The sequence below is a fragment of the Chiloscyllium plagiosum genome, unplaced genomic scaffold, assembly GCF_037043375.1.
Source record: "Chiloscyllium plagiosum isolate Xiang-an unplaced genomic scaffold, Cpla_swu_hap1 HiC_scaffold_10, whole genome shotgun sequence".
NCBI classification, from domain to species: Eukaryota; Metazoa; Chordata; class Chondrichthyes; order Orectolobiformes; family Hemiscylliidae; genus Chiloscyllium; species Chiloscyllium plagiosum.
Window position 1 is genome coordinate 108,093,958 of NW_028270148.1, and position 12,590 is coordinate 108,106,547.

At 47.9% G+C, this 12,590-nt stretch overlaps 1 protein-coding gene across 2 annotated transcripts in view; it reads right to left on the reverse strand.

Moving 5' to 3' along the window:
• tmx4 (thioredoxin-related transmembrane protein 4) overlaps window positions 1-12,590 on the reverse strand; it is a 59,358-nt gene that overhangs the window by 17,315 nt on the left and 29,453 nt on the right. For both annotated transcript variants that reach the window (XM_043696582.2, XM_043696583.2), the window contains exon 5: window positions 11,275-11,320. In XM_043696582.2, the coding sequence (XP_043552517.2) occupies window positions 11,275-11,320 (46 nt within the window). The remainder of the gene's footprint in view (window positions 1-11,274; window positions 11,321-12,590) is intronic.

The following is a 12,590-nucleotide window of genomic DNA, read 5'->3' on the forward strand; positions in this document are numbered from 1 at the left end:
TACGACAGGTCGAGAAACTGATTGAAAATTTACACAGAAGATGCTTATTACTCTGTACAAACAACTGTAAACAAGAGCGAGCATAATATTGTAGCCTAACATTTAATCAGAAACTGTCACTAACTTTCCACTCTCTAACACAAGCGTTTAACTTACACCAGTGCCCTTCGACAGAGTTCCATCATCTGAACCTTTTCAAATACAACAGAGCTGTACTTTAAAACCAGTGCTGACTGGTTCAGTGAAACCAGGTTTTTTTTTAGTTTTGAGGAAAGGGGCAAGGGGTTAAAGGGAATGTGAGGAAATTTGTCTCAGCTAGAGCGCATCTGGAACTTACTGCCTGTGAGGATGGTAAAGACAGAAGCCTTCTTAACATTGAGGACGTGTTTGGATGTGCACTTGCAATGCCAAAGTATACAAGGCTGTGGGTCAAATGCGGGAAGATGGGATTCGGAGAGTTAGGTGGGTGTTTTTGACTGGCACAGACTAAAATGGCTGAAGGGCTTTTCTCTGAGCTATAGAGCTCTAGTGACACTAAATATAGTGGAAACACTGTACAGATAAGCTTTTTAGGATATTTATTATCTAAAAGCAACTTTAAATATCAAGATAGCCATGGGAAATGCACGGGTTACACAGGTGGGTCTAGGTGGGATGGTCTTTGGAGGAGTAGTGTGGACTCAATGGATTGAATGGCCTGCTTCCACACTGCAGGGATCCTATGATTCTCCATCATTCTGTGATAAAACAGTGCGCATTTTGAAATGCTTATCTATTTAGGATTGTTTAAAATTAAATTTGCGATTAATATAAAAGAAATACAACGTATCATTCTAATGCCAACACAGTTAAATGTTAAAATTACACCAGGTTGGCCACATTCCATCTAGTGGCACAGGTTGGTCAGTGCAGGCATAACCACCAGCACTGACCACCTTCCACCAGCAGGTGGTGCCCAAAGCCTCAGAACAGGAGAGACAGGGGCACTGGGAGGTTTTAAAAAGGGGGACAGATGGAGGACAGGATTGGGAACAGAGGGAGCAAGGGCAGCAGCAACCAGAGGACGGTCGGGAAGCTTCCGGACAGAGAGGAGGAAATGGGGCAAAGGTTTTGAAAGCGGGGCACAGGGCGGCACGTCTGAGGCAAACAACGTGGAACTGACACTCTTGACACTAAACAAATATAGTGTCAGAGTTTTGTTCATAAAGCTGAAACATAGAACCAGTTCTGGTCACACCATCCGAAATGTTAACTCTTGGCTTCTCTCTATAGACGCTGCCAGACCTGCTGAGCTTTTCCGGCAACTTCTGCTTTTCTTTCTCATTTCCATTTCTTTCGGGTTTTTAACACTGAGCCAGTCAACTTTAAATGGGCACTGACAGAAATCTGTTCAGATTGCCAACATCCTCTTTACAATCTTGTTAGTTTCAAAGCGATCGGTACACCTTCTGGTATAATCTGGCATTGCATCCACTCCCACCAACACCAGCAGCAGTGCGTATCACCTACAAGATGCACGGCAGAAATTCACCAAAGATCCTCCGACAGCTACTTCCAAACGCACAATGACTTCCATCTAGAAGGACCAGGGCAGCAGATACATGGGAGCACCCCCACCTTCAAGTTCCCCTCCAAGCCAATCACCATCCTGACTTGGGAATTCCTTCACTATCGCTGGGTCAAAATCCTGGAATTCCCTCCATAAGGACATTGTGGGTCAACCCAGAGCAGGTGGACTGCAGTGGTTCAAGAAGGCAGCTCACCCCCCACCTTCTCAAGGGGCAACTAGGGACAGGCAATAAATGCTGGGCCCAGCCAGCAACACCCCCATCCCGCAAAACAAATACATTTTTGAAAATTACACAGTTCTTGGCACATCCCGTTGAACACCAGAATGTTTATGCACAAGCTGCCTCACAACCCATCAACATATCCTTCTATTCCTTACCGCGCCCCCCCACCCCGCCAATGTCTGCTTACTCCTCTAAAAACGGAAAATCGTGTCATGTTTCTGAACTGCTTCTCATGGGAACGATTTCCACATTCTCCGGCACAAAAGGAATTTCTCTGGAACTCCCTGCTGGATTTACTCATGACTACCTTGCAATTAAAAGGCCTCTTATTTCGGTCTCACGTACACACACAAAATAATCAAAGTGAGACAGCATGGAAACAGACCCTTCGACCCAACTAGTCCATGCTGACCATAATCCCAAACTAAAGTAGCCACACCTGCTCCTGGTCCGTATCCCTCCAAACATCCCCAATTCATGCTCCTGGCCTGTATCGCTCCAAAAATTCCCAATTCATGCTCTTATCCAAATGTCTTTTAAACTGTAACCGCATCCACCACTTTCTCTGGAAGTCTATTCCAACACACAAATCACTGTGTAGAAAATAAGTTGCCCCTTATGTTGTTTTTAAATCTTTCTTTTCCCACCTAGTCTTGAAACCACTCCCGTACCCTCGAAGACATTGTCTCCAAAAGGAATAAAGGCTCCCACTCACAGTGGACATCCTCTGATAGTTGGGTTGGTAGGGCCATCAGCCACACTCAAAAGTAGCCTGAGGCGAAAAGAAGGTACAAAAACCTATTCCAGTTTTTGCAAATTCAGACAGGGAACAATGCTGCCCCAAAACGAGACGACACCAAGCAGCTTCCAGAACGGGCACATAGGCCTTAGCTCAGCATCTCGCTTGGGAACTGGCAACTCCAACAATGTCTCCCGTGCTTGGTCTAATCTTCCTTGTCAGAAGTCACACGACACCAGGTTATGGGACGAAGTGAGGACTGCAGATGCTGGAGAGGCACAGTCAAAAAGTGTGGGGCTGGAAAAGCAGAGCAGGTCAGGAGAGTCGATGTTTCGGGCATAAGCCCTTCATCAGGAATGTACTGATGAAGGGCTTTTGCCTGAAATGTCAATTCTCCTGCTCCTCAGATGCTGCCTGACCTGCTGTGCTTTTCCAGCACCACACGTTTTGACACCAGATTATAGTCCAACAGGTTGATTTGAAATCACAAGCGCTCGACAGGAGCTTCCCCGATGAAGGAGCAGCGTTCCGAAAGCTTGTCATTTCAAATAAACCTGTCAGACTATACTCTGGTGTTGTGTGACCTCTGACCTTGTCCACCCCAGACCAACACCGGCTCCTCTGCACCGTCATCTTCCTCGAGCCATTCCCGAGTTCCCTCCTGCACCGGACGGGGCACGTCCGAGGCGTGCCACAACAATCCCCTCGGTGCCCGCCTGGCACTGACCCATTCCCGACACTCACTTCACCCAGCTGGTGGCAAGAACAAAAACCAAAATCTCTGGCCACAGCAGTGGGCACCGGTGCCCTGGATTTCCTAGTCTGCCAGCAACTGGCCACATGGGGCACCAAAAACACACAACTCGGAAATAGACCCTTCGGTCCAACCAGTCCATGCTGACCCTAAACCCAGCCAAACAACAAGTCGACCCAATGGCAGCGAGTCCACGGTCTGATTAACTGCTGTTAAACTTAGTGTCAGGAAATTACAGCTCGTTGCTCAGTTGTGTTCAGCTTTTCTTGTGGCACATGGGTAGTGTCCCTCTCTCTGAACTGGGAGGCACAGGTTCAAGTCACACCTGCTTCAAAGGGGTAATGTAACGTCTCTGAACAAGTTGTCTAGAACACTGTTTATTGTCGCACTTTCAGCCAGTGACCAATTCCGAGATACAGACTCCACAGATCAAAAGGTGCAGGCTAGATGGACAGATCGGTCTCTCTCTCTCTCTCTGCTGGTGTTTGCAAAAGTGCACACTGTGGCCCCCTGCTGGTGCCTCCCGTTCCGACAGCCTCAAGGCCCCCTTTTGAAATCTTCCTTCTCTTCTAACAGTTGCCAAGGTCTAACTGAGATCGAGACACGACTCAATCCGATCGCTGTCCTAAAAAATAAATGCCCGCGGAAATTTCTGACTGCAGGTAAAACTTAGATTGTGGTCGAGAGTGGCAAGTGACAGATCACCAATCTGTCCCAGACTGCCCCGTTGAAGCGATGGTCAAGAAGGGACAACGCCCCTCCTTCCTCAGGACGCTAAAGAAATTCAGCATGTCCGCAAGGACCCTCACCAACTTGTACAGATGCAGCACAGAAAGCATCCTATCTGGGTGTATCACAGCTTGGTACAGCAATTGCTCTGCCCAGGACTGTAAGTAACTACAGAGAGTTGTGAACACAGCCCAGTCCATCACACAAACCAACTCCATCTACAATACTCGCTACCTCAGAAAGACAGCCAACATCATCAAAGACCCCTCCGACCCTGGATATAATCTCTTTCAACCTCTTGCATCAGGCAGAAAAATACAAAAGCTCAAACACACGTACCAACAGCTCCTTACCCGCTGTTACTAAACTTTTGACTGGACCTCTCAAAATTTCAAATTTAATGTTGATCTCGCTCTCTGTGCACATTCTCTGCAGCTGTAACACTGTGTTCCCCGCTCTGTTCAATTAGGAGAAAGTGAGGACTGCAGATGCTGGAGATCAGAGTCAAGAGTGTGATGCTGGGAAAGCACAGCCAAGTCAGGCAGCATCCGAGGAGCAGGACAATTGACATTTCAGGCATGAGCCCTTCATCAGGAACATTGGGATGAAGGGCTTTTGCCTGAAACGTCGACTCCTCCTGCTCCTCGGATGCTGCCTGACTGCAGTGCTTTTCCAGCACCACACTCTCGACTCTGATCTATTAGCTTTACGCACCGTGTATGGCATGACCGGCCTGTACCACGTGCAAAACAACAAAAAATAACTTGTCATTGTACCTGGGTACATGTGACAATAATAAATCAAATCAAACCAAAACGCCGATGATTCCACCGGGAACCTCCCTTGCTCTGCCGCTCTGGGATCACAGCAGTTTTCAAACCCCCAAATCAGATATTTGAGCAGCACATTATAAACCCTGTGCTAAAGTTACCGTTTTGTAAATCATAGAATCCCTACAGTGTGCAAACAGGCCATCTGGTCCCACACCGACCCTCCAAAGAGTAACCCACCCAGCCCCATTCCCCTACATTTACCCATGACTAATGTAGCTGAAAATGTGTTGCTGGAAAAGCGCAGCAGGTCAGGCAGCACCCAAGGAACAGGAGAATCGACGTTTCGGGCATAAGCCCTTCCTGATTCTTGATTCTCCTGCTCCTTGGATGCTGCCTGACCTGCTGCGCTTTTCCAGCAACACATTTTTCAGCTCTGATCTCCAGCATCTGCAGTCCTCACTTTCTCCTCCATGACTAATGTACCTAGTCTACACATCCCTGAACACTATGGTTAATTTAGCATGACCAATTCACCTGACTGCACATCTTTGGATCGTGGAAGGAAATCGGAGCACCCGGAGGAAACCCACACAGACACGGGGAGAAACTCCACACAGACAGTCACCAGAGCCTGGAATTGAACCCGGATCCCTGGCGCTATTAGGCAGCCGTGCTAACCACTGAGCCACCGTGCCGCCCCCATCCCTCGCGGTATTGGAGCAGCGGGAGGACTTGAACCCAGGTCTCCAGGTTCAGAGGGAGCGGTGTTTCTGCTGAATCATAAAAGCTCCAATTGCAATCTCTTTACTGTGAATCGGTTTTAGCAGCTACATTGACACTAATCTCACAGAAAGCTCTAAAACTCTAACAGGACTAGACAGGATAAATACAACAAGGATGCTCCTGATGACAAGGGAGTCCAGATCCGGGGGGCGGAGGGGCTCACAGACTATGGATACAGGGGCAGGCCATTTCAGAATGTCTTCAACCAGAGAGCAGCGAGCCTGTGGAATTCTCTGTCACGGAAAGCAGTTGAGGCCAAAACCTTGAACGCTTTCAAGAAAGACTTAGATACAGTTCTTAAAGTTAAAGGGATCAAAGGGTGTGGAGCAGGAACTGGGGTGCGAGTTGGATGATCAGCCATGATCGAAGGGCTGAACGGCCTCCTCCTGCTCCCATTTTGTGTTTCCGTTGAAAGAGACAAAAATTCAGAAGTTTGAAGAAACCAGACAGGGGGAGGGGGAACTGAAAGAAGGACCCATTGCATCAAAGAAAAAGCTGCCTGTCAATTATTCCACCCACAAATTAAATTCAAAAAAGATTTGCTGTTTCGACTTGTGCATTTCAAAGGCACACTCACGCTCTTAAAAAATTTAGAATCCACGTTATTGACAGATCTTAAGAAAGCCAATTGAGAATCCCAACTGTGGAATTTAACCAGGGTGTGCTTACTCAATATCATCCCTTCAGGCAATGCTCTAGAGGCATCCAAACTGCATTGATTTTCATAATGCATTCTCTTGATATGAAGCATTAAATCAAAGATGTGTTGAAGAGATGAAAGAGCTCTAAGAGATGGGCCAGTTTCTCTGTCTCTCTCTGCAGTTTAGTTCCATCGCACAGGTCTGTACCGGGGAGTGCAGAATCCAATCTTTGGATATGAAAGATAAACTGGACATCATTGTACTAACCAAATTTCTAACGTCACCATTTTCCGCAAAGATCGACCGTGACGCTAAGACACAAACATTCACGCCACATTGCGGGAGGTTTTTAAGCAGAGGGCTACCTTACAACAAAGACAGAGTCCATTCTCCCTCCATCAGTTACAAAACCAATGGGCCTCAGCATCAGGCCCAGTGGGGTGAATTCATCAACGTTTCGAGATTGTCAGGTTCTGTTTTATTCTTAATAATTCATTCAGAGTCATAGAGATGTACAGCACAGAAACAGACCCTTCGGTCCAACTCTTCCATGCCGACCAGATATCCCAAATTAATCTAGTCCCATTTGCCAGCATTTGGCCCATATCCCTCTAAACCCTTTCTATTCATGTACCCATCCAGATGCCTTTTCAATGTCAGACATGATGTGCAGTAGCCAGTTTCTGGATCAGTGGTGCTGGAAGAGCACAGCAATTCAGGCAGCATCCGAGGACAGGCAAAATCGACGTTTCGGGCAAAAGCCCTTCATTGGACAAAGTTAAAAACCACACAATATCTGGTTATAGTCCAACAGGTTTATTTGGAAGCACTAGCTTTCGGAGCGCTGCACGTTTGTGAGGTAACCAGTGGGGCTAGATCACAGCATATTGAATTTATAATACAAGATAACACTAGCTACAGGATGAAGGAGCGACGCTCCGAAAGCTAGTGCTTCCACATAAACCTGTTGGACTATAACCTGATGTTGTGGGATTTTTAACTTTTAAATGTTACAATTGTACCAGCCTCCACCACTTCCTCTGGCAGCTCATTCCACACACACACCATCTTCTGTGTGAAAAAGTTGCCCCTTAGGTCCCCTTTATACCTTTCCCCCTCACCCTAAACCTATGCCCTCTAGTTCTGGACTCCCCCACCCCAGGGAAAAGACTTTGTCTATTTGTCCTATCCATGCCCCTCATGATTTTATAATCCTCTGTGAGGTCCTGAGCCTCCGCGCTCCAAGCAAAACAGCTCCAGCCTATTGAAAGATTTCTGGTGCTCAAGCAAGGGATAATAAAGATTTGAACGAAAAGGATTTTAACATAAGATATCAGAATCCCAATGAGAGAGACTCTTTCCAGGCTGACCTGTTTCTTCATCTGCTTGGATGCAGGAGTCATGAGAAAAATGGAGAAAGGCCATTCAGTCCATCTAGTCTGTGCTGCTATTCAATTAGATCACAGTTGGGTCTCTGTTGCTCTGTGTAGCCCCATTACCCACCACTAGCACAGAAAAGCTTATTAATCTCAGAATCATTAGGGTACCAATGGAGATGGTTGAGCCCATCTTCCCTGCACATCCCAGATTGATCAACTGAGCCCTTCTTTCAACTATCGGCCGATACGCCCATTCTCCTGCTCCTCGGATGCTGCCTGACGTGGTGTGCTTTCTCAGCACCACTCTAATCTTGACTGCCAGAGGAAGTGGTGGAGGCTGGTACAGTTACAACATTTAAAAGGCATCTGGATGGGTACAGGAATAGGAAGAGTTTAGAGGGATATGGGCCAAATACTGGCAAATGGGACTTGATTAATTTAGGATATCTGGTCGGCATGGACAAGGTGGACCGAAGGGTCTGCTTCCGTGCTGTGCATCGCTATGACTCCCAAATACCTCTGCGCTGCAGCTTTCTGCAGACTTTCTCCATTTAAATAACATTCAGCGAGATCTTTCCTGTTTTAGAATAGAAAGCGCAGATAGTGTCACTGCAAACAGACAGCAGGATGCAAGGACGAGAAGAAAAAGACATCAGCCAGGGTCCCATACAATCCTCCAGTAAGGTTTGGAAGGATATGCTTGTTCAGGTTTGTGAAGCACACAGTGAAGACTTGCCTGGAGACAGGGCAACACAGTTAACAGAATGAGAGAGTTAGAGGGTTAAAGTGAGAGGACAGTACGTCAACAGATGTTTCAGAAGGTTTCACAGGTGATCCCAATAGATTGGCACGGTGGCTCAGCGGTTAGCACTGCTGCCTCACAGCGCCAGGGACCCAGGTTCGATTCCAGCCTCGGGCGACATTCTCCAGGTCAGGATGTGTGGAGTTTGCACATTCTCCCCGTGTCTGCGTGGGTTTCCTCCATGCACTCCGCTTTCCTCCCACAGTCCAAACATGTGCAGGTTATGGTGGATTGGCCATGGGAAATTGCCCCATCGTGTCCAAGGATGCACAGGCCAAGTCGATTAGCCATGGGAAATGCAGAATTACAGGGATAGGAAGGTGGGTCTGGGTGGGATACTCTTCAGAGGGCTGGTGTGGACCCGATGGGCTGAATGGCCTGCTCCCACACTGTGGGGATTCCATGATAATCGCACGGATTGAATGTGGAAGACACGGATAACATATTTCTGCTGCAGGTTGAATCCAGGTAGAAAACAGAAGGCCTGCAGTTAAAAATCAGAGTTGGGGCATTTCACAGTGAGATCTTTATGCCTGAGACATAACCTACAAGATGGTGGAAATTCCTCTCACTCGCTCCAGCAAAACATTGCTGTGACAATTGAACTGAGACCTTGCTGCTTTACATCGTGGTGGGACATGGGCACCGCTGGCTGTGTCAGTATTTATTGCCCGTCCCTAGTTGCCCCGGAGAAGGTGGGGGAGAGCTGCCCTTTCTTGAACCGCTGCAGTCCATGGATGAGGGGGCAGAGGAGATTCACCAGGGAATGAAGCATCTCAGCCACGCAGAGGCGCTGGGTAAGCTCAAGTTGTTTTCTTTCAAGCAGAGAAGCGTGACTGGGGAACTGTGTAAGATTACGTGGGACATGGACAGGCTGAACAGTGGGCAGCTTGTCCCTGTTAGTCGAATAACAAGCGGAATCACTTTAAGATGAAAGGCAGGCGGTTTATTGGGAATTTAAGGAAAAGGATTTTCACTCAGAGGGCAGTGGGAGTCTAGAACGCACTATCTGGGGGGGGGGGGGGGGGGGGGGGTAGAGAAGGGAAACTTAATTTTTAAAACCTGCACAGATGAAATAGAACATTCAACACTGTGGGCCAAGTGCTGGAAAGTGGGTAAAGAGTAGATAGGTCAGCACAGACTCAATGGACTGAAGGGCCTCTCCTATAGTGTATGTCTCAATGTGTTGTAGGTTGACCCACAATTTCACAAGGGAGGGAGTTCCAGGATTCTGACCCAGTGACACTGAAGGGACGACCGATATATTTCCAGGTCAGGATGGGGAGTGGTCTGAGGGGTACCTACAGGGGTCAGTGTTCCCATATACCTGCCACCCTTGTCCTTCTAGATGGCAGTCGTCATACATCCAGAAGGTGCTGGCTAAGGAGCCTTGGTGAATTTCTGCAGTGCATGATGGGGGAAAAGAGGGCAAGTAAACGTGGCCAATGTGCAGACCAACCTCGATCTGACACAAGGTCAGACCGTACACAAAGACCTCTTCTGGAATATTGTCTCCAGTTCTGGTCACCCTGTTACAGGAAAGATATTAGTTAGCGAGAGAAGGTTCAGAAGAGATCTACAAGGATGTTGCCAGGAGTGAAGGGATTGAGCTATAAGGAAAGGCTTTGACTTTTTTCCACTGGGAGTTGAGGAGGGACCTCAGAGATTTATACAATCATGAGGGGTATAGAGAAGGTGAATGGCAGGTGTCTTTACTCCAGGGTGGGGACTCCAAGGCCATGGGGTATATTTTTTAAGGTGAGAGGACAGACATTTACAAAAAAAAGATACGTGGGGCAAGTTCTTTTCACAGTGAGTGGTTCGTGTGAGGAATGGCCTTCGAAAGGAAGTGTTGGATGTGGGTACAGTTACAGCATTTAAAAGACATTTAGATAATTACATGTAGAGGAAATGTTTGGAGGGATATGGGCCAGGAGCAGGCAGGTGGGATTATGGTCAGCATGGACTGGTTTGACCGAAGGGTCTGTTTCCCTGCGGTCTGACTCTACGACTGAATCTCTCCTGGATCCTAACAGCGAGGACAATATGTGCACCCTCATCCTACGTTTGTTTACGACTCCTAGGCTCCGGTATCATTCAGGGACCTCCCTTGCGGATTCAATTAAAAGAAAGACATTACAAAATACAACTTGCTGACCTTATTAAGGTTCCCGAGGACTCTGCGCCTCAGAGAAGCCACTATTCACACATCGCCTCAGACCCAGTGAGATCAAACACAAACTCATTTGACAAAACCATCAGAATAAAACAGGGGAAGGAATTCTGAAGGAAATATTTAAACCTGCGCATCAGAACATCAAAGGAGCATTTGCACCGAATTTTAGTCAGCCCCAGGGTAACCAGTGGTAAATCAGTGCACTACTTATTTTTTTAAACTATGCTCACGTCAAGGCAAATGCTGGACACCTGAAACAAAACCAGAGAACGCTGGTGGAACTCAGCAGGTATGGCATCATCCGTGGGGAGAGAGAGAGACAGAGTTAACACTTTGAGTCCAGTTTGACTCTCTTTCAGAACTGAATACTTCCCTGTGAAGGTGGTGGATTCAACCTCTTTTGAAGAAGAGTAACATTGGGCTCAAAATGCTAACGGTGTTTGTCCCTCTGCACCGTCTGAGTTCCTCCAACATTTCGTCTACAGTACACTTGTCCTTTACATTTTGCCCAAGAGTCAAAACGTCGGCTCACTTCTGGTGCAAATTTAAGATTGGTGGACACTGGCAGGTAGCTACGTGCAGCCCGAGCTATGACAGACAGGTATCGGTCTGCAAGAACATTCCACTCTCGCAATCACAATATCCCCCCCGTAAGGAACAGACGACAAAATGTGATCATTCTTCCATACCGTCGCTGGCACTCACCCTGATCCAGACAGAGAGTCGGAAAAGACCAGCCATCCCAGACATTCTGAAAGGAAGACGAGGAAAGAACAGAACAAGTAAATTAATTGGCAGGAATGAATCAACCCCGCTCCTCCGTCTGCTAACAAACTCTGCTTCAGGGCAGGGCGACAGTGTTGGAATGGGTCGGCTATGGGCCAAATGGCCTCTTCCTGTGGTACTTGATGCTAATCCATTAGAGGGCAAGGTGACGGGAGGACCCTCCTCTAAAATGGAGAGGAAAAAATTGCCTTGACACGGTTACTGTCCTGGCACTGCCTCAGGATTTAAGTGTCCCCTACAAGCAATGAGGTTGGTTTGGAAGGTGTAGGTGACACTCCAATGTACCCAGTTTGCCAATGGGATCCAAGCCTCATCCACAAGGCTAGCACCTGTTCTCCCTGAGAAGATGATGGTGAGCTGCACCACTTTAATGTGCTGTAGCCTACTGGAGGAACAGGATTAACATATAAACTTGAAAAAGTGGCAGCACAGTGTCTCAGTGTCTTGCACTGCAGCCTCACAGCGCCAGGGACCCAGGTTCGATTCCAGCCTCGGGCGACTGTCTATGTGGAGTTTGCACATTCTCCCAGTGTCTGCGTGGGTTTCCTCCGGGTGCTCCGGTTTCCTCCTGCAATCCAAAGACGTGCAGGTAAGGGTGGACTGACGTGGGAAAGTGCCCATAGTGTTCAGGGATGTTTAAGTTAGGTGGACCATGCGTGGACAATGCCAGGGTACAGGGATAGGGATAGGGATAGGGGTAGGAGTGTGAGTCTGGGAGCAGTGCTCTTCGGAGAGTTGGTGTGGACTTGTTGGGCCAAATGGCCTGTTTCCACACTGTCGGGATTCTATTCTATTAGATTAGATTAGATTAGATTACAGTGTGGAAACAGGCCCTTCGGCCCAACAAGTCCACACCAACCCGCCGAAGCGCAACCCACCCATTCCCGTACATTTACCCCTTACCTAACACTACGGGCAATTTAGCATGGCTAATTTACCTGACCTGCACATCTTTGGACTGTGGGAGGAAACCGGAGCACCCGGAGGAAACCCACGCAGACATGGGGAGAATGTGCAAACTCCACACAGTCAGTCGCCTGAGGCGGGAATTGAACCCGGGTCTCTGGCGCTGTGAGGCAGCAGTGCTAACCACTGTGCCACCGTGTCGCCCATATTCTATGAAACACAACTATCCAAAGGGATGTTCAAGAATTGACGCTGTAATTAACTAATTAGCTGTTGCTCAGGGTGACAGGGACAGGAGGACCTCCTCACTAACCCCTCTTCAGACAAGG